The sequence below is a fragment of the Dermacentor andersoni genome, chromosome 5 (genome assembly GCF_023375885.2).
Source record: "Dermacentor andersoni chromosome 5, qqDerAnde1_hic_scaffold, whole genome shotgun sequence".
NCBI classification, from domain to species: domain Eukaryota; kingdom Metazoa; phylum Arthropoda; class Arachnida; order Ixodida; family Ixodidae; genus Dermacentor; species Dermacentor andersoni.
Window position 1 is genome coordinate 146,066,774 of NC_092818.1, and position 25,830 is coordinate 146,092,603.

The following is a 25,830-nucleotide window of genomic DNA, read 5'->3' on the forward strand; positions in this document are numbered from 1 at the left end:
AAACTGCACTGTGCCTAGGCAAACGCGCGTAATTGACATAAAAATTGTAACAGCGCAAACACATGCAACCACAAAGTAACAAGGACGCGACACAAGCGCTGACTGTAAACTAAATGTTATTGACGAAAGACGGATACCTTATATAAGGGAAAGGCAGAAGTTAAGGGACAAGGGAGTGATACAATCGGGGAAAATGACATTGCGCATCGATGAACGAACGTGCCGGCAGTCAACGGAATCAGGCGCAGGAAAACAAGAAAACTAGAAAAAAGAAACTAGAAAAAAGTAGAAAAAAGGCGAGGGATACTAACACAATCAAATCAGTAAGCGGTCGCTTCCAAAAACTGAAGCTCTGCAGCAAAAAGCGATACAGAGGGGGTGCTTACGCACTTGCTGCCATATTTCTGTATGTGAAACGCTTCCAAACTGACCCGCGCCGTCGCGTCGCGCCATCTAGCGTTGTTACAATTTTTATGTCAAGTATGCACCAACTCGCCCAGAAAGAAGTTTTAATGAAATGCACGTAAGTACTTCTCGCTGTCGGCATACTTCTCACAGTAAAATATATGCCTTTGGAACCCACGGCCGGCTCTACCACTTTGCCGTTGTGTCAATCTTGCTCAGAAACGATCAGAAAGCGTTGCTTCGGAACTACTGCACCGGCAGTTGTTCTAATCTGCCTTGTGAATTCGGCATACAGAAGACCAGAGCAAGAGCTTGTCGCGTGCGACCCGATAAGACTTCACTGTGCAATATTTCGCGCGTTCTACGGCGACCAACAGTGGGCTCGAGCAAAATATACTTCTCACCTGACAATTTCACTTCACTGTCGGAAGCATGCTGATGGCGAGAAATACTTACACTCATTTACCTAGGCAGGGCGTGTTTCAATGTTTGGGCTGCATAAGGCTTGTCCGTGCCCCTTTCTTGAAAGTCGGACGTCAACAATACGCATAGTAGCTTAGTGTCTGGTGAGTGCCGTGTACAGTGATATGGGCACGTCACGAGGTTACCAGTCGAAGTCGCGCTGCCTGGTGAACCGTAAACACACTTTCTCTTAGTTTGTTTCAAATCAAAGGACAGCCTTCTAGCGAAAACTGAGGCGTCAAGCCATCGCTATAAATAGCTTTCACGCGTACGTCACGAATGCAGCTCCTAACCATGCTAATAAACGAACACGGCGGCCACGATGACATTTGCGCGCCATGCAGTAACGAGCGCAATGTTTAACTTGAGTGCTTGTCATATCAACTAGCCCGGTCTCACGCCTTGCTTCAGTTTCACTTTCCGACGGTGATCGTTTTTCACCTGATCATCGCTGTTATCAATTTGTCCCTAGGCGCAAGACGTGCCTGTCGTGCTGTCATGTTTCTTATTTGTGTAGCTTCTCGATGTGCTAGTACTCCAAAAAGACGGCCACGACGAACCATCTGCGAACCATCTATATATAATCCCAGTAAAGCTTATTGCCAGTTGTCGCGTTTAACGACAGGTCAACGACAGTTTAACGCCAAATTCAAATGCCAACCTGCGTCACGTTCTGGGGGTAACCAGAGAATCTTTCTCATAATATACTGAAGGCTTGAATCAGTTCACCTGCAGTAGGAGCATCAATACAATAGACACCCGTTTCAGCATTGAAGACAAACGTTATATCTATTCTTCTCTTTGACCGGCTAGTACGATAACCAAGCAGTAACCACGCAATCGCTTGGCCGGCTTCGCAATGCTGCGTGCAGTGCTTAATTGTTTGTACGCTGGCGTAAATGATAACAGTAGGTACGCTTGTGTACACCGCACAGACGGAGCCGGAAGCAGCGTACTGCGGCAAGCCCAGATCCCTGTGTGGACCGAGGCCGAATGCAAGAAGGCGTACGAGCAGCACTTACCCATCAGCAAGGCACAGCTGTGCGCGGGAGACGCCAGTGCCGAGAGGGACTCGTGCCAGGTGAGTCATTTCACAGCATATTGGCCGCCTGAGAAAAGAAGAGGTTAAAAAAAGGACGTTATCCAGATCCAACTTACGCGTTCGAATCTACCTGAAGCAAAGTTTCAGTGAAGCAATTATTTTAATGCTATACAACTAAACATCAAATGCCGGGCGCTTGCGTGCCATTACCACGATCTGGTTATAAGACTCCGGAATATTTTTGAACATCGCAGTTCTTTAACGTGCACGTGGATGGTCTTCGTTATATTGCGTCCCAATATTGCAGGCACGCTAACTATGCCGCAGTAACGAAATCGAACGTACTGCTAGATTAGGAACGCCGCTTCAAAACGAAAAGATTTGAAGAAAGGAGGAAGAGGCTTAGAGAACATCGTAGCTTGCTTTTTCACCCATCCTCACGAGAGATTAGAGGAGTTGGGGGAAGGAATCTGATAGGCGCAGGGGATAAAGGATGGATGGATAGATGGATGGATGTTATGAGCGTCCCCTTTGGAACGGGGCGGTGGGTTGCGCCACCAAGCTCTTGCTATTATACTGCCTAATGTCCTACCTAGATTAAACAATAAAAAAAAAAACAATATGAACGCCCACAACCAAATTTTCTGATCCCCTATTGCGAACTGTGCTTTTGTACGTCTCCGTTTTTTGTCGTTACCCTACTTTTATTCCACCAATCCTCCAGTCGTCTCTTACTAATCCCTGTTGCGGACATGTTTACTTTTTCAACTGCTCCCGCTGAACCCAAGGGCTTCAAGGAGCCCAGTGGTGCCTAAACCGACCGCTGGGTAGACGTCTTCACATTCTAATAAAACATGCTCCATAGTTTCCCTGGCTTTACCGCAGCAAGCACATGCTACTCCCGCTACCTCAACGCCACCGCACGGGCTTCTGACAGGAAGCGGAATTGCAACCGCACAGCATTCGTCAGGGTGCAAATTGGCTCTCGCTGGTCTGCGGTGGTGAAATCGTATATGCGCAGTACGTAGTCATAACGGTTCCGTTGCCAGGCCGGCAACGTCGGTCGACTTTGAAACATAGAGAGGAGGGGAATATCAATGTACGTCGCCATTATAATGTTGTTTTTGCCCTTGTTGAAGTTTATTCCTATGACGACCGTCATGACGATGCTGATGACAAAGTTTACTAATAAGAAAACGAGCCAGGTGGTATGTTGCTATGCCCCCGGGCGTCAGGAAAAATGGGAAAATGAAAGGATTAGAATAACTCATGGGTGGGCAACGAAAATTGGAAATACCAGTACTGCCGGAGACGATATGCAAAAGCGGCGGCACCAAGATTGAGTTTCTGGGATCGCGAGAACGAGTTGCACATGCAAATACGGAAGGAATTTTCTGTACCGTTCTTTTGGCTCAGTAATGTGAAAACTGCACAGGCGGGAATTCCGGCAGTTTTTTTTTTATCATTTTCATTTTTCATCTGCGGAAAAGAAGACTCGATATGTGAATTGGAATGCATCTGTTCTTTTTTTTTTGCTTTCTTTAAATAACTTTCGGCATTATCATGCACATCTACAAAAAATCACAAGATACGGCAGGATGTTATTTGGAATTGTGAGCGCAACGGTTCCAATACCTTAGCGTAGTGCTCCTCGTTACCAGACGTTGGGGATCAAAATGCCGTCTCCGCACCGCCTGCATAACGAGAAGTTGTTGTTGCTGTGGCCCCAAATCCGGCGGCGGGGGGGGGGGGGGGGGGGTGAAGTGGGGGGGAGGCCGCAATGGAAGCGATTAAAAGTTGACTCAACAAAAGCAAAATAAAGAACAACACTGCAATCAAAAAGGAAACAATGCGTTACGTGAGGACAACAAAATTTTGATAAGGTTTACTTCACGAAAGAAATAACATTTATCCCGGTCGGCCCGCCTAGCAGCGTTACCTTCCGTATGCTTCAGTGAACTTATACCCAGCTGTTGTAGTAGACATGTGGCTAGTATCCAACTGACACGCACCAAAGGACGATAGACATGTTGATAAATTTAAGACTAGATCGCAAGTCGGAAGTTCCGCAAGTATGAGGGACATTATGCGGAAAGAGGAGAAGAAGGAGAAAGAAAGAAAAAAGAAAGGTCAATGACCCGGGTGCGCGCAGCGCCGTTGTTGCTGCTGCGAACACAACACATTACCGGTAAACGCGCTAATGACTCCGTGATATGCCTTCTCGGACTGTCTTACAATCAACAAAGAAGAATCCAAGAAACGTTGACATACACTACCAGTCACCGCTAGTTGTGCGCAAAATGTCATTTGTATTCAATCTACCATGATGACTTCTTTTGTGCGTCCACCAAGGCGCATTTCTTCATAAATGAAAATTGTTCAGCGCCAAATGCAACACCTGAGGTTGCGGGGAAACGGTGAACTACCTGGCAGGTGACTGCCCTTCATTCAACGACCAAAGGTTGAAGTTCTGCGCCACGGGGTGTCTTTTGCACGATGGACCTTCAATAGGTGAAATGACGATAAGAATGTAAAATCGTGCTTCTGTATAAAGCATAAACCCGCAAGAAAGCTGCTACGTTGCTTACAGTCAGCAGTCCTATGTGAGCAGCTGTGACTGCGCGACGAAATCAAACGTGTGCGTGCGTGCAACAACTGTCTTTTCTCTTCAAGTTTTTTGAAGCGCGATGACAGATACGGCAGGGCAGAGAACACCTTCTTTACATCTGCCCGACGGGACACGCTATCTTCAAGAACATCCTTTGTCGATGCATGATTCGCGGAGTTCGGATAGCTATGTGGCGGTCCATGGGAGAGTTTACAATGCTCACGATGAGGAAATCTTCTATAGGCCTACGATTGTAGGTACCTCTTTAAATGCCCCAGTTTTCCATGCATTCTAACTTCTAAAATACGCACGAAATATTTATAACAAGCAATATAAAATGTATGACTATTTTAAGCAAGAATCTAGCAGCGCGTAAACTACCCGCTTAGTGAACATTCTGGTGACACGCTATGATAAATTTATTGTGTCAAATTGAAGAAACATGACGAACCGTAACCGACTTTGACTCGGGTGTATATTGGAGAGATCCAGGCAAACATAAGCAACCACAATAAAAAATAAAGATAAAAGACATAATGGGTGCGCATATCGCAAAAATCTCATCGGCTGCAATTCAGTGAGGGCGGATAAAATTGAAAAGAACCTTTGAAAATCATCGTTTTTTTAGACCTTCTTCAGTATTGGAGTAGTTTCCCAGAGGTAACATATCCGCCGGAATATAAGTTGCTCGATTACCTAGGCTATAATAAACAAAATAAATTAAGTAAGCAAATGGGATTTAGTGGCACAAGAGTGATCAAGGCAAAACAAATCAACATTAAAGTATCTGAGTCATCTGCAATACGACAGGACTTCGTAAAGAGCGCACCAAGACGAGAGCGTGCTAATAATGCTTGTGTTGCGACCCCTGCTCAAACTGTTGGCTGCCGAAAGCTATTCATCCTGTCCGAAGACTATTTCTTCGCAAGCTATAGATTTCTATGCTAAGCTGTCGGGCGACATTCTAATATATAGCGAGCGCAGATCGAACGCTTTAGCGGCGGAGCTTCGACATGGCTATGCCTTTAACAGAGCTAAGTACTGCGGTGAAAACCAGTGACGTTTGTGATAACGATGACGGCATCGTACACGTGTGATGCATATTATAATCTAGCCTTAAGAAGTGGAGTAACGTCAGGCTCACAGCTTTCGGTCTCGCATTGGCATGCACTGAGTGAAGCCTTCTTAACCTTGTCGACTGCACGAAGCTCCCGTTGTGCCTCTTCCTAAAAGCAACAGGAAACAGGGGACTCAAACTGCGATCAATTCGCAGCAGCAGCGAAAAACCAGTGACGTTGGCGATGACGGTGATCATGCCGGCCAGAAACTTGGGAGCGTTTTTAAAGTCTTGAATTGCTGAAGTGCCAACCATTCGGCTTTCCACTTAGAGTGCCTCTCGATGACAGCTTGCTTGCAGTTGGCAGGTATACCGTACTTCTCCGCGTACAACTCGACGCCAGTGGAGTTTTCATATAGCGGTAAAAAAAAAGTGGTGTGATGGTTTGCACGTATATGCGCATGTCCCTGACATGCAAGCGGGGAGAGATATTTACATGAAGACAATGCACTTATTCGTGGTCTCTCAAGACAATCGACGCAGGCGCTACATCGTCGATGTTACTAAAACCGCACTGTACATCATCCTCAAGAGAGAGTCCACAGTCGCTGGTGAATCGTGCCACAAGTCCACAAAGCTCCCATGCTACAGCTTCTCAAGTTTTCAAGTTCAAGGGGTATATATGCTTTAGAAAAAAAAACATGCTTTTGGCATGTATATGTTGGATAAAGGCAAATGCGTTCTAAACTAGGAAAGTGTGGTTGCCTCACAAATCTACCAACACTAGAGCAGTTTGTGCGTTAATATTCATTAGGGAACGTTAGTAAGTGCGGGAAGGTTGAAAGCAAGCGCGGATCATTAATCAGCGAAACCTGACGCAACGCTGCAGGCCTCTAAGACCATTTGTTTTCGCGTCCCTGACTAATTGATTCAGCGTCCTTCCTCGTAGTCTACTCGAGGTCAGCCGCCGCCCACAAATTCGATAGAAAACGTTGTGACGTCACTAATGCAGTAATGGGCATGCGCTTTACGCTGTATCACTTTCGTTTCACTTACGTGCGTCGGACTTCTTGCCATATTGGCATATAACGCAAACGTAAATACTTACTTGTCATAATAGACAGCTACCAGTCATAATCTCTCCTGTATATGTTGCGGGGTAAAGCGACAACCCTAGCGGTTTGACACTCAAACTACCTCATAGCTCACTGATTTTTGTACGTACGGCTGCAAGCTACACTTCTGTATCAGTAGGTACTGATAGACACGCTACTTTAAATTCTCTTCATTTTTGTTTCTCTACTGTGTTCTTCTAGAATGTCCGTAAGTTGTGTCTCCCGGATAGCAAAAAGCCTGAGCCTCAAGAGCCGGGTATTTACCATAGTCCTCTAACCAGCCATACACACACAAGAAAGAAAAAGAGCGGCGGCAAGCGAGCAGATGCTTGTCGCACTTATGTTTTCCTCAATGTATGCTTTGAAATATAATTAAGGTTTGAATATTCTTGTGATATAGAAGGCTTTGTCATGATCAACCAGAATTCGGCTACTTTTGCCCTAGTGGAGTATTACATTTGAATGTGGGGTACATCACCAAGCGCAGTTGTGTTCTCAAACAAAAACCAAAACGCATAACAAAAAAGACTCCGACACAGTATCCGCAACCCCGAGACGATGACATCGCTAAGCAGCTTCACACGCGTGCCCTACCAAACCCAGTATTATGCTTTGACGCATCCTAGGATGAAAAACCTTGCTGACCCTTGAATCGAACTTTCAACTTTGTTGCCTCTCGTGCCTTGACCCTACCCTTAACATACCCTTCCCTTGACATGTCCTTCGACTTCTTGATTTTGAAAGATAGGGTGGAGCTACACACGTGTTTATACGGTATATGCGGATGGCGAGAAGGGAAACACTGTTGCCCGAGTGCAAGGACGAGAAAAAAAAAAAAGAGAGAATAACGGATGAGAGCATTCGAAGAAACGCGCGAATGTCCGGTGTGCGCTTCGCACGACCTCTGCAGCGAAGGGATGTCCGGCGGATGCTCATCTTCTCCGATCTGCTGCGTTCGCAGGGCGACTCCGGAGGGCCCCTGCTGCTGCCCCACCAGGGCCGCTACTACGTGGTGGGCATCGTCTCGTCGGGAAAGGACTGCGCCACGCCAAACTTCCCGGGGATCTACACCCGCGTCTCCTCGCACCTCGACTGGCTGCGCAACGAGCTGGGCGCGGCGCAGTAATAATAAAGAAAGAAGGCCGCGCTGTCGCTGGCCACACGGCAGCCATGGCGGGCCTTTCCGTCTCTCTCTTCTTCGAAAATAAGTGCCTGCCTATTTGCTCTGCTTTTCTGGGCCAAGGGCTCGAAGACTTGCTCTACCTTCACTGAGTCAACATATACCCTCCTTGACCCCGCCTCCCCGACTTTAATAAAAAACAATATACACAATAACTAACCACCACCGCGGGGAAAAGTGAAAACAGGTGTGTCACGATTACAGGCTGCCCGAATAAGCTGCTATAAACATGATTTTGTGATGATTTAGGGCAATCAGGGAATCACTGGCGAAAAGTCACGATGCGAGCTTATTGTGCGGAAAAAATTCTGCTGACCAGATACGAATCTTGGAGAGAACTTGGTCCGACATGCACAGTTGTTCTGTGCGGCGGGGATTTTGCAACTACGAGAGCTTTTGATCTGAATCACGCAGCAGTAATGTAGAGGGGCTTTCCCATTGCAACGCCACAGAGCGAAGTAAGGCTAGGGTGTACCGCTGCGGGACTGCACGCGGTGGCGGAGTGCACGACTAGACGCTGAAAACGATTTCACAGCTGATGCATTCCAGAATAAGAGACGTGAGCCCGGTTGACGAGAGAGTGCTTGGATTCATGGTGCGCCATTTCGCACATTCTTCACAGGTTGTGGCGCGACGAGAAAAAAAAAACGGACGGCAAAACCGAGCTCCTTCCGAAGAAAGCACCGACGTTCGCGAAGCGCCGATTGAGCATTAATGTCTGGACAGCTGCTGGTACGATACGCGAGATGTTGCTACGTGCGGCAACAAAAAAAGGAACCGCTATAGAGCTACGCGAGGAGGATATCTCAGCCAGAATTTCGACAAGCTTTAAGATAATTCTCTTCTTCTTTTTCGCAATATAGTCGCCGAGACTAGAAGATTTAGAGTGTCGCTAAATTACCACTACGGTTCGGTGCGGTAAACTTAGGCTTAGAGCCAAACTGTATGCTTAAGGTGCAGTCGCCGTCAGACTCAACCAGAGCAAGGAACGCGCATATATAGTGGTTCAACTTTAGCAAACATGTGCTCTAAGGAGCAAACATTGAACGCTCTGGAAGGAACACGTGTTAAGCTATCATTTTTGAGGCACTTCAACCAGAAATATCAAGCACCTTCAACAGGAGAAGCAAAAAGACGATCGAGGCGGGTTCGAGTTAAGTACGACGGTGAGCGTACATCTTATGTAGCTGTGTACAGGAGAACCTTATGGCAACACTGGTCATACAGATGGCGTTGTTTCCCATGCAGCGTAAGAATAAAGGGTCGAAAGCAAGTGAAGTACAGCAGGGGATTTTTTTTTTCTTTTTTTGAGAAGGTGTGAGGGTTAGCAGAAGTAATACAGGGTACGTGGCTTCGCACAAGAGAAGACACATATGAAATGGCCTCTGATCGGACGACTCGACAATAAAGAAGATAAAAAGCATATTTTAGTCACCTTCGCTCTCAGGTGAATGTAGAAAGCAACGTGGATAAAGAATAGGCGGTGTCCAAATCCACGCTCCACTTGGTCCCCTTGGAGTAACAAAAACATATCTACAAGGCTATGCTTTTGCTAACTGCATGCGACAGAAGCAATTGCGAAGACAGAAACACGTCATAGACGCCGTGTTTCGAATATCAGCTATTGCTTAGGAGACTACAGCCATGAGGAACAAATTGGAGTAATACTTCATTGGTCGTTCGCCAGAAATTACCATCCTGTAGTTGCAAGGCTAAGTTTACAAGTCTGTGGCACGACCAGCAGTACTCACGCATAATACTGATGCTATAGTAATGAAACGAGAAGGTAGAAATTTTAAGAATAAGACATTTAGGCGGATGTGTGGAATAGCAACACAAGCCAGAAATGGGAACGATTACGTCCTGTAACGCTCATTTACTAACATCGGGTCCTACATTCGAGAAAGCATAATAGGGCGCTATTATCAGATAATGATAAAATAATACTAGTTATTGCAACGGCAGGAAACGAGCTCGTTACAGAAATCGGTCTCACGGGTCTATTAAAAGAGATTTACATTCGCAATGCTGAGCAGGTAACCGCTACCTGATATGACACAGTGTAGAAAGCTGTTAAAAAAAAACAGCGGCGTCATATATCAGAGACGTAGCTGTAGGAAAAAGAAAAAGGTAATAGCTGTAACCTCGGTACAAAAACGGGTCATTTCCACTCAGCAAAAAAATAAAGGGAAACAAGGAATCAACGAAGAACATTGCATTGCTGGTCGAGCAGGAAACACAATCAATAAACTAATATTTCGTGATCGATGTTCTTACGACTAAAATAAAGAGCCGTAACCACCAGCGCGCAAAAATGTGCCAGAAGGTGGAGAATTACGTAGAAAGCAGGCAACTCATTCAACTACATTCTAATTAAGAGCGGTGTAATACACTCTTTTACAAGGGAAAACACGGGGAAGGCGGAAGATGGAAATTCAAGACGATCAGCAAAACGAGAACAAGGTGAAAGCAGGAGACAACGTTTCGACAAGTGGCCTTGAAGAAGACAAGTCCACTTGTCGAAACGTTGGCTCCTGCTTTCACCTTGTTATCGTTTAGCTCAACTCTTGTACAAAAGAATACAAGCCAATAAATGCATTGCTTCAAATAAAAGGGGAAAAAAAGTTCTGCAGATCCAACACGTATTTTGGAATCCATGTGAAGCAAAGATTTCTTGAAGCACCTTATTAAATGCTGTAAAATGTTCTATACTCTACACCCTGATTTGAATCGTAGTGATTACGTACCTTTCCGCCAAATCAGCAAGACGTGGAAAGCCCCCACCAAGCGACCCACGTGACCTACGCGACTGCGGATCACACAGTATCCACGATCGGCCCACTTTCCATCGTGCCATCTCCGGGATCCGCCCAGTTTCCGAATTGCCTATCTCTGCAGGGCCAGCTAACCTTACTCGGGAAGAAGCTGACCAAGCAGACACGTTAAACGCCGGGGAATAAAGCATAAGGAGAGCTTCGCTTTAATAAAGGAATTATGCGCCTCAATGCCTATATTTGTTACAGGTATCGTTTGTTGTTTCACTCCGTAATTTCGTACAGAACACTGCTGGCCACCAGCACATCCTGCAGGGGCAATATCGATTCGTTTTATTAGTGTTGTCGTGTGTTATGAGCTAATCGGCAAGACAGTCACAGCAGCAGCCACGGTCGGCAAAGTCCCGGCGGATTCGCCTGAAAAGCTTCGCTTTAAAGAACGAAATGCGTATATTTCAGCAGCGCATGCCGCCCTAGCACTCCCAAAGCGATAACGGACACAGCAGTAAAACAAAACAAAAAAATAACATCTCGTATGTCGGGATGTTGATTCATATTAGCTATACAATAAATAGAACGCCGACTAAGATGGTGTTGTCAAAGGGGTTGACGTTTCGGCTTTTACACGGGAGCCACGACGGGCTTCCATGTGGTAGCCGTCAACTCCTTTGAGAACACCATTTTAGTCGGCGTTCTGTTTGTTTGGTTTCTGATATTGACGCAGCAGTGCAGCGTGGAACAGTGGATATCACAACATGCGAGTTCTTGTCCCTTCCGATTAGATAAGAATGAGGCTGTTGTGGCGGATAGCCGTATCCAGCACGTCGCACTTCGCTTCTCAGCACTGTCATCCCTACACCTCCACGGCAGGCCATGCGGCCATCGAAACAGAGGACATTAAGCTCATAACCAGAGTCAGTAGCTGCGACAACGAGGACAATAATGATGATACTTAGACATGTGAAGTTGCTCATAAATTAAGAGCGTGATACGGATCAGCGCGACACGGTTTATAAAGGGCACTAATATGCACGGGATACCGCCACAATGACGTGAAATCTTTTCCTCGCTGTCGTGCCGCGTACTTAATATGAGGCACAGGTCACTACCACACAGACAACAAGGTTGGAAAAAAAAAAGATGTTGCGGAGTAAGGAGCTCCACGCAGTTTGCATATACCCTCTCCATTAGTGCTTACACCGCTCAGCACACACCCGCGCGAACTGCGTAGTGCGGCGCAGAGCAAGCGGTATCTCCCACAAGCTACTAGCTTATAGGTGCTGCGTTTGCGAATATATGAGAAGCTAGTACACCCAAAGGTTTGAAACCTGGCCGCTGCTGTACAACGTCATCGTAATTGCTTAGCAGTCCAGTTCTGTGTCGCTGTAGGCAACGTCACGCGCTGTAAGGGCCGCACAGTCGCGCGAGTGCTTACGCAGACGCGGAAGAATAATTATTCACCGTCACCTTCTCAGTCTCGCTGAAGGAGAATGGAGTCGCCAGCAAGCGATCCAAATTGCGCCACCAATGTTTACAGACGCGCGCGCAATGTCTGACAACCGCCAATTTTATATGACGTCAGTGGTCGGCGCGAGTGGTCGGGAAGCTTGTCTGCAGGCGGGTTGCCGCGAATTACTTGTGTAAGTAACGCCAAGACAAAGCAACTTGGGTGGAGCTCGACGCGGCTGAACGTATAGTGCTACACGAGACGAGGAATGGGTTCGTCACTCTGTCACCGCTGCGTACCAGACGCCCCAGAACTGAACCAGACGCCATATCAAGGACGCTAAATGTCATCGTAACACTCTCGTCAGCATTGCGCGGAAGCTTGGTTCAGAGTTAATACAAATTTTATGCATGCTAAGAAAAGACAGACGTCGGTAAGACGCGCTTCTCGGTGCAATCAGCGTACTCACTATAGGCGGCCGGTCGATCGGTTAGCGAGCAGCTTGCAGCTGTTGTGTAGCTGTGCGCTCACTGCCTGATTCCATAGCCTCCTGCCATAAGCGAAGTCTCTGACACATTGTCGATTTGCCAGTCTATATATATATATAGACTTCTCTCGTTTAACACACGTGGTTTCTGAAACACCGCCATCCATCGATTACAGCTTTCTTCACTTCGTAGCCGCACTGTAGCACCAGCGTGCTGTTACGTTTCGCCTACAACGCGCGGTAATGCCGGCGCGGGTGCAACGGACGCCGGGGCTTTGTTCAAAGCGGCGGACATTTTGGCCCGTCCGACGCCGCCGCGACGCCTACCCGCCAAGCGTGTCCAGGCGTGTTTCAGTGCCACGTGTCTTCGTGTGTGCGTGTGTGTGTGTGTGCCCTCGCTTGTCAAAGCGCGGCAGCCGGGGAGCGGAGTTCCCCGAATGAGGAGCCTGGAGGTCTCTCGGCTCAACAGTTCGCGCCGTCGTGTGGGCGGTTGGCGATGCGTCACTACACTCGGTTCAGCAGGTCTCTCGGCCCGACAGTTCGCGCCGTCGTGGGCTCCTGCTGCGCCGTCCCGTGACCTTCATCCCGTGACCTTCCCTCCTTCCCTTTTGGACCGCGACGCCGGGAGTATAAGAGCAGCTGCCCCCGGACGCCAAGAGAGAGGCTCCGATTTGTACTGTTGAGTTACGTGCTCTCCCGTCTTTCCACTTCGGTCGACCTGACCGGCCGCTCTTTTGCTATGTTAGAATAAACAAGTTGTTCTGTTACCAGTCTTCTCTTGCTTTGCCGGGACCTTCGGATGCTTCCAGTGCCCCAGGCCGCCAGGCCAACGCTACCCTTGGGGCTTGCGACCGATTGGCAATAACGGGCGTCAGCACCGAGACTACAACAACTCGTGCCAGCGGTGCGATTCCAACAGTGCGCATTGATGCGCCACGGAAGGCTACGATCACTATTCGCAGATCTTCGCGAACGGCGAGAAATGGTATATGTTCAACAAGCGCATACGAAGCCATTTTATTTTCAAATATACAACGTAATCCCAAAAGTTATCGGTTGAAAATCAGATAAAAAATAATTAGTGTTTGTGCACAGGGGCATAGCCGGGGGGAGGGGCCCGCCCCGAAAAAATATTTCGGTTACGCCACTGGAAAAGCACAAATGGCCAAGTGCCATAGTTGCTGTATAGCACGTGTGCCAGACCTACTTCTACAGAATCCAACCTGTTTACGTTCTAAAAAGAGCAGATAGAAAAAAAACTAAAAGAAGTAAAGACTAAACAAAAAGGCGTTATTCGATCATTTTTTGCTCATAGTTCCAGGTTTAAACAAGCGCACGCTTTGAACAAACACAAAAGGAGACAGACAGGAACTGCACTGACAGGCGCTGCAAATGCTGCTGTATACACAGAAACGGCTGCTTCGATGAAAGGAGTTTAAGAAATCCTTCTGTAGTGATCGCCCTCTGCCTAAAAAAAAGGGCAAGGCGCTTGCCACCATGCCAACATACTATAGTGGGAAGATTTCTTTCCGCACGAGAGGTAGCAGCTAACGACAAAGGTGTTAAGGTATTAAGGGTCACCGCTGGCTTCGCCAGTACTCCCTAGCGAACGTAAATGAGCTGTTGGCGCGTTAGCTGGAGGTCATGGCTCTTGGCTCGTAAGAATTGGGCTATTTACAGGAGGCATTACGTTAAAATGTCGCTAATACGCTAATGTCGCTGTCATCCCCATTGAAAAGCGCAACATCTTGCGTGTTTGTTCCACAGGACTGCTCAGGAGCAGGTATAGCATCTGGCGAAAGCGATAAGGTGGGCAACGGCAAAGCTTTATAGCATTATTGCAAGTACGTAACAGCACGCTACCACGCATCACGACGACGAAGACCCAAAGTGTATACAGTGCATAGACCCGAACATAGATGCGTGCGGATAATACAAAAGGCTTTGCTCGCATTCTGCAGTTCAATTTCTCATTCCGTCCACACCGCTTACCAAGACAGGACGGCGTCCGTCCAGCTGTGATACATTCTGTGCAGCCGCGCAACCACTGAAATTAAGTCCAAAGCAGGCGCATAATTTAAAAGGTGGGATTCGAGCCAAGTGTATCTGTGCCAGAATCATTCGCACTGCTAATTGCGTAAGAACAAGCATGTCTCCCCCCCCCCACTTCTCCCCCCCCTACCCGCCCAGTTCGGTGCACTCCATGCGTTACAGAAAGCGAACGTTCTTCATTTGCTTTTTAGCATAAGGCCGTGAGTTCTTGCCAGTGTCGCTGTAACTGTGATGATAATAACACTGCAGCTCTTCAAGTTCAAAGTAGCTCGGTATGACGTCCTGTCCTCTCCGTAAGCAGTCGAGGACGATGTGCTTCTCTCAGCAGAATGGTGCTGTATTGGCTGTTGCGAGCAAATGTCTGGCAGATTTTTTTTTTTTTTTTTTGTAGCGTTTGGTTTTCTCTGGGAACTAACCACTATTTATTGTGTGTAACCATTTTCGCGGGCCGATATCGAAAATAGTGAAGTCTAACACAGCAGTTACAAACAACACGGTGATAGCGTGGTAAGGGGAGCGTTCTGTCATTGTTCCCTCGTTACAGCTGGCGTTTTGAGACACGGGTTTCCGAACTGGTCCTTGAGGAAGTGGCGCTTGATGTAGCGGTTGGCTCCCTCGTACGAGTAAGGCACGGCGGCAGGAAGCATTATGCACCCATAACACATAGAGCAATATAGTGCCGCAAGTACAACCACCTCCCAAAAAATGCTAAACACATTCTTGGACAGCCGCCAAGTGTGTGTATTGTGTGTACTTTGTGTTATGGCAAAATTCTTCCTAGTCTTTTTCATGTCTCGATAACAGCCGTGTCTCATACTCACATTAGAGTGCAAATGTATTTTTTACGCTTATATACTTCTTTTTATATACCGTAGGGGCTGTGACACGAGTAGGAAGGAAAACAAAAAAAAGCTTCGAAAAAAAAATTATGTGCGTGAAGAACGACCTACCACGTCAGTTATGCCAATTACAGAAATACGTTTGAAAGCAACTATTCAAACAATGCAGCTCTTGTTAAAGAAGAAACGGAATTTAATAGAAACCACGAACGCAGACACAAAAGCACGAAATGTGAACAATCGTTGATTTTAGAGAAGTTTGACGATTGCAAGGAACGAGTGGTTTAGGGTAAGCTCAAAATGACAGCAAGAAAGAGAAAAGAACTGTACATATCTTTGAGCAAGAATATAAGTGCGTTACTAACATCGTTACGCCGACGAGTAGATGAACTGTTCGTGAAAGGCCCTGTTTCTCTTCTTTTAAACCGCTTCTTTCTTAGCTTCTTGGTTTCCAGGTCATCCTTGTACGGTTTGTCACCCTTAATGACATTGAGCTACCTTTAATTTCATGTTCTCTTTCACCTTGACATATAGAACAGTAACATTTGCTATCTTCACCTTTTATGGACATACTAAATTTTCGTTGTCGCTGCTCCTTCAAAATAGCACGTGACTACCACGTGGAACGAGGCCGTAAAGTGAGGGTAGGAGGTTAGGAAATTACGTTAAAGCTTGTAGTATCAATTATATATTGTAGTACCACTAGTAGAAAAGCAGCCACGCGTACATAGTTGGTCAAGGCGCACACCATTGGAAAAACTGTTCGTTATTGTGTAGAAAAGACGTTTTAATCTGTAAACGCACAGAGGGAACATAAGGAACGTATCCTGTGCTAAAAGAGCCAGAAGCTACAACAATGTGCCACTAGCTCCAAGCATTTACGCCTACATCTGCGAGAAACTGGGATATGTGATTGCGTCATGCGACATCACGCTTTGCCATCCTGGATAATTGCGGCGACATTCGCTACTAACATCCTACAGACAAGCTAGACTTCTGGCTCTTTTAGCACAGGATACGTCCCGTCTGTTTCCTCTGTGCGTCCACAGATTAGAACCTCCTTCCAACACACTAACCAACAGTTCTTCTCAAACAGTCAAGTAAGCCCTTTATCATCTCGAAACTAGATTTCTAATGACGTCAAGGATCCAATAGAACGACCCCAAACACTCGATACCCCGCAAGTTCTTTTAATTTGTAATTCGCCTCGTAATTCTTGGACGATTCACGACGGGCGAGATAAGTGCCACAATTTCTAAAATGATCATCGTCATCACCGAAGGAGTTCTCTTTTTTTAGGACAAAGTCTTCTTTGTTGACTTCACACGGCATTGGCGAACTTGAGATCTGGGTATTTTGTAACCGCTTCCAGAAAAAAAAAGCGCCCTATCTCGCCTGCAAAGCATCGTAGTGAGTCGCAATATGTATAGAAATGTAGATCTCAACGAAACAAGAAGTTAGAAATTTAGTCCCAAATTAGGTAAAATTAACGGTACCGGCGTAATTAGCTTCATTATAGTCAAGGATTAACCACGTTGCACCATAGACTGCACCATCTCCGTAATCGGCCCACCTGGCCTCTTGGTCAATAAAAAAGAAAGCGTCAACCAACTATCGACGCTAAAGAAGACAAGGTCGACGTAATTGCGCGTAGAATACGACACAAATAAAATGTGAAATAAGTGACTACTGAACATGAAAAAGAGACCGAAAGGGTCAGAATAGAGAGGTGTAATTAACATTTATTCACCGAATTATTCGAACAAATATGTACGTCGACTTCGCCTTCTTTAGCGTCGGGATGTAGTTGACTCTTTCATTATTGTCTTTTTCTTTCTGCAGGCCAGTGGAGGAGGAAGAAGCTCGAAACGAGCTCGCGGCGTTCCAGGGGTGCTCGCGCGGAGCTCGCGGCGTTCAACGGATCGGGGCGACGGTGGCAGCGGGCAGCGGCTGGCGTGCCGGCGAAAAATTCTCCTCCCGCTCCCCGAAAGCGTAGCCTGCCCCGAGCCCAGCGCCTCGTCGACGGCGACCGGAAGGCTGCGAGCACCATGGCGCAGGAGCTGGGCGACGAGCTGGGACGCCTGCTGCGGGAGCGGGGCCCCATCGACACCGCGCTGGAGAAATTCGAACGCCAGACGAGGGTTCGCCGCGAGTACCTGGCCTACGGCGCGATGGGCGTCGTGGCGATCATGTTCGCCATGGACATGATGAGCGCCTTCCTCTGCCAGACGATAACCGCCCTGGTCGGCGTGCTGGGCTCCCTGCGGGCCCTCGAGCGACAGGACCCTGTGGCCCTGCAGAAGTGGACCTCCTACTGGGTCATATACATCTTCCTCAACGTCTACTTTGGCTGGCTCGTGCGCTTGATCGGCCGCTACTTCATCAAAATCCACATGTTCAAGGTACTGTAGTCGAAAATTTTGAGGGTAAAAAAACGCCTCTCGAGGGCAGAGCCGATCTTGAAGGGAACGTACATTCACCAGAGCAAAACGAGACAAATATCAACGCTTCGGCGACCATTACTGGCCGCAAAGCATCAATGTGTTTCGTTTTGCTTTGGCGAGCGTAAGTTTTTTTCTTCTACTAGGTTCCAAGCGCATGCGCCGACTACTTGCCCTATAGGGTTCTCCGAGGGCCACCATCTTGAGCTGTAGAACTAAATTCCGTCTGCCCACAGCAGTTCAAGAAGGCGGCTGTCAACATAGCCTTTAGCAGCTTGAGAAAACTTCGACACTGGCGCATTTAGCGCGTGCCCCGTGTGCCTTTTTTTTTATTAATTCATAGGCGCCATGGCAACTAATGTGCCAACTTGGTCGCGACTCACTTGGCGAAAGTTGTATGCGTAATGAATGTGCATCGCTGTGGTCAATCAGGCAGGGCTTAATATCTTTAACGCTATCGATCTATTTGAAATCGTACATTGTCTAAACAGCCGAGGCGGACGCTAGAATAAAACCTACTGGTCTTGAGAATTCTTACTGCGCAGTGTTCGAACGCGCCGAGTCCAATATGGATGAGTACCAAGATGAAATTAACGTATATTTTCCTTCGCAAGAAAGGCGCATTTACGGTACAAGGATTTTGAAATAGGGCGCTGCTTAAATCAGGTTTTTATATATCTGGGGCCGAATTCAAATAAAGCTTTTTTTCGGGAGTGTTCTTTGCCATTGGCTGGCAGCTTAACTAATATGTTCAATATCGCGATTGGCTACATGGCAGTTCAGCTGCTTTAGCGTAAGAGCACCTCGTAAGTTGGGGCACTGTTTCCTAGAACATTTATTTCGTTTAAATGAGGTACCAGCAGAAGTTGCTGCGGTCAATATCTTATTGCCGTTTCAGAGGTAATTTTGGAGTTTGTCACGCTTTAGCAAGTTTGTCCTCACTTTCGGTTGTAGTGTTGCAAATTCTTGTAAATACGGGCCCTGCTTCCTTGAATTTTTGATTAATTAAAATGAGGTAACATCAGAAGTAGCTGCTGACAATATCCTATTGCAATATCTCCTTTTAGAACGTAATTTTGGAGTTTGTCACACTTTAGTAAGTTCATCTTCACTTTTGGTTGTAGTGTTGAACACGCAATTCGTTATTTCTTAGTTCTTAGTGCCCCGCTGATCATTTTTCAATACTTTTGTAGTACGCACCCACGCTTGTTGAGAGGTCGGGCTTCCAATCTCACCAGCTGCGAATAGGAAACAAATTATTGATCCGACACGATTAAGTCGGGATTCAAGGCTTCGTCACACAATTCGGAACCATTCCGCAAAACCGTGGATGATTGGAAAACAACCCGCGACACGACAGCAGCTATTGCCCTTCGGTGTAGAGGATGTGTCATCGCATTTATTTTGACGCCAAGTGAAAAAACATTCAACCTAAAATAAGTGTCGACTGATAATGCAGTCCCAGCGAGCGGCTAAAGAGACGCGCTGACTCTTTTAGACTTTGCCACGAGCCCGTTAACGCTGTCCCGTATGGCATGGAGAAAGTGTTCGCTGCAAGAGATTTCTGGGCTGGCATGACGCCCCGCTTTGCACTGACAAGAGCTGACACCTTCCGGAAAACTGATAGAATGTCGTTAAATCCTGAAATTGTCACTGGGGAAAGGCCCACTAGGCGCCTCATTTCTCAGGCAACTGCAAATGCTAACAGTTACAAACGAGCAGGGATGCTACAAAATATGGTCTATAGTTTCAAGTATAGTTTTGTGTTCAAGTCTGTGTCCAACTTTCAAATGCGTGTTGAACTTTAAACAGCGAAGTTGCTAGTGAATTCATTGCCGTAGTGGTTCGTTATCTCAAGCGCAAACACCCGCTTGAGTTGAACTGATTTCGGCAGCACTTCGTGACGTCTTGCTAGCCTTGTAACACGATTTAAACTGATTTTATCCAGTCTGTAATTGAGGCGAGTCCGGTCTAATGCAATCACCAAGCGGTACGGCGACGCTGATGTCGAAACATCGTACTTCGTTTTCGATACGGCAGTGGCCGATGATGGGCATCAATGAGCTCTGCAAACGAATTTTGAAGCTTCGGGTGGGGTTATCTTGTTGCTTCACCAAGTGTCGTGTTCACATTGGAACTGTTCCTAAGGTCGAGCTTGGGAGCAGGCACTGTCATCACGAAGCTGCTACGATCGCATGCGCTTTTTGTTTTCACCCTCTTTTTTATGTTATCGTCCGTCCCATGAAAGTTCTCTTTACACTGCACCTAAAGTTGGGCCGTTATATCTTGACACATTTTCCAGCCTAGTGGTATTTCTGGTTACTCCTATTGTGTCCTCTTAGCGCCACAGTTTTCTCGAGCAGAATCGGGATCGATGAGGGATTCTTCAAGATAGCTAATGCAAAAGAAATCTGTCACCGAAGGTATAGACTGTACTGCAGAGAGAAGTGCCACAATGATATTGAGTTTTCGATAAGATGGTAGATAGAAAGGAAACGAGGACACGGAAATGCAGACCGAACGGAGGTTGGAATTTGGCTCACACGGGCGGTGTACAAAGATTTGTGTATTACGAATTAAGTCTATGAAAACAATCAAATTCTGAAGCTTCACGTGCCACAACCACGATCTGATTATGAGGCAAGCCGTAGTGGGGTACTTGAATTATTTTCGACTACCTGGCTTACTTGAACGTGTACCCAGTGCACAGTACACGGGTGTTTTTGTATGTTGTTGTCCCTTGAAATGCGGCCTGAATTCGAGCCGCGGTGCGCTCGGGCTTCGCAGCGCAACGCCGAAGCCGCTACCCGACCAGAGCGGCTAACTTGAAGTCAATGCCATATTAAAATATTTAACAGCACTCAATGCAATAATACTTCCTTCTTTCCTCATTTACCCTTGATTCCTTCGGCCACAACACCAAGCCTAAAAGTACTGTGCTTCTATAATTGCAAAATTCAGCTATGGCCGAGCGTATCCTTGTTTGAGACGCTTAATTCAATACTTGTCGTTAGAGCCAGTCAAGGAAATTAGTCATTTCACTGTCGACAAACTAGAATGAAATCGACCAATTTCTTAGCGGAAAGCCAGAGATTTCTTTCGCATGGTCACATAGAAGTCAACTACCATGTGCCGGAGTGTCGTTCCAGGAACACATTTATTGGGAAAGCAGTGCGATGGTAAGCGCACTCAGATACGTAGGTATGGACTTGACCGGAATGTCTTTGAAGACAGTATTAGTAATTCTCACATGACATTCTATTTCCGTCAGTTGAACGGGTATTTCTATTACATTCCCATCTTTAATCGGCACGCCTCGAGTTTTGGCGCGTTTCGTTTTGGTTGTAGTACAACCGTGGAAACTTTTGCGAGCTGCAAGGTGGTAGTTTTCACAGGAAGTAAACGGCAACGCTCGGGAAAGCAGCATTGGCGCAGCACCGACACTTTAAGCAATTCTGAATTACAACATCAAAAAAAGCCTCGTTCGTTGCTCTCCCGTGGTATGTTAAGGTTGCGCTCACCGCTCTTTGTGCCCGACGCGCACGCGCAGTTCCTGCTACTCGCCTGGTGCGCGATGCCCACCGAGAGCAACGGGTCGGACTACATCTACAACAAGCTGCTGGCGCACCGCCTGTTCCGGTCACAGGGCGCCGGGACGTCGATAGCCAAGAAGGCCGCGTCGCCGCCGCTCCAGCCACCTTCGGGAGACGAGCGACGCGACAAAGTGCGCGCGAGGTAAAATAATGCGACGAGAACGGGATGTCTTCGAGTGTGCGTGTGTGTGTGTGCGACGTGCACTGTTTTGTTCTTCCTCTCAGTGGCTCCCCTGAACGCCGGTCGGGTGTCGTCGCTTGAAGATGCCCGTTTCTCGGAGGTCTGTCGATGGTGACCGGTGTTGTATGTCGCCCCGATCTGGCAATAAAAAATTCTTTTTGGGGGAAACCCCCCCGCAGTGACGGAGTGGCACAGTGGCTGGTTGACTCGCGCATACGGCGGCGGCAGCGAAGGCGGTTAGCCTTGAGCGCAGCGCCACCGCGCGCGCTCTCTCGCGATCCGCAAACCGGAGGCTGATTTCCCCGGTGGGTCGCCAATCCGCTGCGACCGGCCTTCCTCGGGTGAGTGGACTCGGTGCGTTGTTCTCGGCTCGACCCCTCGCTCGCTCGTTCAGTAGCGGTCAGATATGGCCGTGAGCACTTTGACCTGCACCACCCCCAATACCCTCTCCCTTGATACCTGGGTGACCCTCCCTCAACCGCATGCGACGCAAAAGCGCCGCTCACAACTCCCTACGGATTGTGAACCCGTGAGCTCCTGCGCTTGGTTTTCTCGGTGCGTGAGGAAAGCACTGCGTGAAGCTGACGTGGTGCGCACCACTGGAGGAGTTGGGGCGGCACTCGCGGAGTATACCTACAAGAACCCGGGGAGCTCGCTTACTGCGGTCAGAACGAGTTCGGTGTGCGCCTTCCTGGAGCGGCCGATTTATTTTGGGCGCCGGAAGCCCTCGTGTGTGAAAAAGTGGTTGATCCGGCTTCGACACTTCAAAGGTAAAGAAATCTTTTGGCACTAGCACAAGAAACCGCAAGATTCAAATCGGCGGCGGCTAGCTCCGCGCCCGAGGCCGATGCGTTTGTTTCGGTCCAAGACGCTTGCACAGGACGAATCCTTCATCTAGCGGTGTCCTGTTATTTGCCTGCCTCGCATAGCAGTTTGAATCCGCGGTCAATGACTTCAGGCGGGATTATTACTCGGTTGAAGGAGTGCTTTCTTTTTTTTTTTTTTTTTCAGACAACACTCATCTTCGATGCACAGTTATCTGCGAAATTAGTTTAACGCTCGATATTCACGCGCTGCTGGTGGCTAATCGAGGACATATCTCCGACTGACTTCAGTCTTCAGGCGGGATTAGTACTCTGTTGAAGGAGTGTTTTCTTTTTTTTTTTCAGAGAACACTCATCTTCGATGCACAGTTATCTGCGAAATCAGTTTAACGCTCGATATTCACGCACTGCTGGTGGCTAATCGAGGACATATCTCCGATACAACCAGCAGTGCGAGGTTGCTGCATGACGTAATCCCGCCTGAAGACTTCAGTCTTCAGGTGGGATTAGTACTCGGTTGATGGAGTGTTTTCTTTTTTTTTTTCATAGAACAGTCATCTTGGATGCACAGTTATCTGCGAAATTAGTTTAACGCTCGATATTCACGCACTGCTGGTGGCTAATCGAGGACATATCTCTGATACAACCGGCAGTGCGAAGTTGCTGCACGGCGTATCCCTTCGGCAAGCTAAAATTAATGTAGCGGGCCACGCATACCGGCCTTATTGTGACTTGCCCCGATAGTCTTGGTTTTCATTTTAACAGCGACGAATAACTACCCCGTCGTTCGCACTAAAATCCTGATTAATATTGGTCTGCCTTCACTAGTTTCGATTATATCGTGTTATTGTCGGTGCATCCGAAAAAAAAAATCCTGGCTCTCCCGTAATCGAGAGTAGACATAAGCATGAAATGGCTACCGGCAAAGCAGATTGGATGGAGATGATACTAGCCAAACTCATAAAATAGGTGTAGGGCATGTTCTCCACGGCAAACCACAGCACACCACACCACATCACGCCACACTGTACACTGGTCCATATGGGCGCAATATTTTCCTGTCACAGACAGAAGCTCATTGGAAGTCTCGTCTTGGTCAAACAGCCGTTCGTGGTGTGCAGAACGCTGCCGGCTTGGACGCTGCCGGACGCGCCGCGGTACTAACGGACGGCTGGCGTTTAAAAGAGCCCTCAGCGCCAAAAGATGAGAATCAAGTGCATAGTGCCCTGTATCTGGCTTTTGAACGTCGCTATATGAAATGACAAATAAAACTTCAGCGTACTAGAAGTTACAGCTTGAGTGATATTGCGAAGAAACTTTAGGAAGAACTCGGAAGCAATATTTCTTGTAACTTGTTTGGGAAAGAACTAGCGTATGTAATGTGGTCTTGTCTTGTTGCCAGGATGATCTTGCGTTGTCCTCACATCCTGTCCGGATGTTCTCGTCTGAGTGCCCGGATAATGGCTCTGGCTTGTGGCTCAAGGTCACTTGAAGGTCGTCGACAACGGGAGCCAAAAGCATTTCATACTTAAAAACGAAGCATGAAGTTCGAGGTAGTGAGAAGCGAGCTTGCCAGAAAAGGTAGATTAAAACGGGCGCGTACTGCGCTTTAATTCTTTTTCTATACTTCGCCTTTTTTACGAGCAAGACATGTCGTTAAATACGTCAGCTTTATTTCCACCTCGTTCGTGCACGAATTACGAAATTTGGCTTTTGAGTACTTCAAAACTTGGTTGAATTACTTGGATCTATCTCGGGAACTTTCTACCTGAATGGAAGTTAATTGTATACCAAGATGTGAAAAGGCATCACGGATGCGATAATTTGTTTTCTTCACCGACTGAGAGCTGTCACAGTGGCCTTGGCGTAGACAGATTCACGATAGCCTCCGGTCTCATCATCGATATCGACAAACACACAGCGTTCAAAGTGGGAATGGCTCAATCTCTCGATTCACCAGGCCGCAATAGGTGCGGGGGCGAAATACTACACCGTCTTTCGAAAGTACCACTACTTCCGATGCGAATTCCGTCGTTAATTACTTAATCATTCAGACAGGTAGCAATTTTCGCTTTCATCTCTTTAGCCACACCAATATCACTCGTGTTATATACATTGCAGAACATCCGACACGAATTCGTGCTTTTTGCGTAGGAACTAAGGCTCCATTACGATCGTGGATGACGGAGACACTTAGAAACAGACAAGCATTCATAAAGGAGGCCAGTCAGGACCTCCTCCGTGTGCTAACAAGCAACCCTTGTCGTTCGGTAAAGTAATACCACAGATCGTTCCCAAGCCGCCGGCGAACGCGAACGATTGCGCGCCTTCCAGGAAGTGGTGATAAACTATGTTGCCGGCTACATCGCGGCGTCCATGGCGGTTCCCAGCGAGAAGGCTAAATGCGCCAGCAGACTAGATGCGCGGACTTGCGAAAGGCGATGTTTTGACCCCCCCCCCCCACTGGACCACTGGAGTCAAGGACGTGAGACCACTCTGCGGAAGCCATGCTGGGCGCAGCAAGCCCGAGCTCGTAACATATTCAAAGCCGTGAAAACTAAAGGATAGGAATAAAAAAAAGAAGAAGCTTACGTTAAGGAGAAATGCACCTTGGCATTGTTCTTGAAAGTTGCGTCGAAATGGACACAAGCCAAGCGGGGACTAGCAAGGACAACTACAAAAGGAGGGTGAATCGCATAGACTTCCAACTGGTGTGTACGCAGACAAAAGACATGTCTAGGATTTGCGACAAAGGTGCTAAGGTGCGGTGAATCGCTGCAATACAAGATATATGCAAGATATCGCCGACGTATGCAAGATAACAACTAACACCACATGCCATCCTAGGCACCTTCGAAACACGACTTGGTCAAATGCGTCAGCAGCCACGCCCATGTCTACGATTATTAATGGTGCCTACGCGTCACCGCGAGCACCAAGTTGAGTCAACGGCGAAAGTTTGAGCACGTAATGTTTTTAGAGGCCACACTGCAACGAAACATAATGTAGATGATAATGATTACGATGTTAGAGATGATGCTGATGATGAACCTCATTTATGGCGGGTATATATGCATTTTAGGGGATAAGGTTGAGCATCATGCGGCAGGAGGCACCTTAAGAGAAATTCTCATTCTAAGAGGAGAAACAAAAAAGAACAAAATCAAATACCTGGAAAAACACAGAAATAGTGCGCGCGTGAGTGTACTAACTGAAGCAAATTATGGAAGAGGTAGTAATGTAGGAGAGATTAAACACCGAATTAATAAGAAGTTTCGAATTCAATTTCAGCGAAAGGAATATTGAAGAGAGAAAATGAGTAA

The 25,830-nt window shown here is 47.3% G+C and overlaps 3 protein-coding genes across 7 annotated transcripts in view; all 3 read left to right on the forward strand.

The window, feature by feature from the left end:
- LOC126532126 (venom protease-like) overlaps nucleotides 1–7,897 on the forward strand; it is a 48,656-nt gene extending 40,759 nt beyond the window's left edge. For all 5 annotated transcript variants that reach the window (XM_072288425.1, XM_072288423.1, XM_072288424.1 and 2 more), the window contains 2 exons: nucleotides 1,803–1,948; nucleotides 7,651–7,897. In XM_072288425.1, coding sequence (XP_072144526.1) covers nucleotides 1,803–1,948; nucleotides 7,651–7,815 — 311 coding nt within the window. In that variant the 3' untranslated portion in view covers nucleotides 7,816–7,897. The remainder of the gene's footprint in view (nucleotides 1–1,802; nucleotides 1,949–7,650) is intronic.
- A 9,414-nt stretch (nucleotides 7,898–17,311) lies between these two features.
- LOC126531378 (receptor expression-enhancing protein 6-like) lies at nucleotides 17,312–21,865 on the forward strand. Its single transcript, XM_050178883.3, has 3 exons — nucleotides 17,312–17,870; nucleotides 21,460–21,644; nucleotides 21,728–21,865. The coding sequence occupies exons 1-3, from the start codon at nucleotides 17,517–17,519 to the stop codon at nucleotides 21,762–21,764; spliced, it is 576 nt and encodes a 191-aa protein (XP_050034840.1). The 5' UTR covers nucleotides 17,312–17,516; the 3' UTR covers nucleotides 21,765–21,865.
- A 340-nt stretch (nucleotides 21,866–22,205) lies between these two features.
- Nucleotides 22,206–25,830, forward strand: part of LOC126532127 (transmembrane protease serine 9-like) — a 69,958-nt gene continuing 66,333 nt past the window's right edge. Inside the window, exon 1 of the mRNA XM_055070537.2 lies at nucleotides 22,206–22,453. The gene's annotated coding sequence lies outside the window, so the exon portion shown is untranslated. The remainder of the gene's footprint in view (nucleotides 22,454–25,830) is intronic.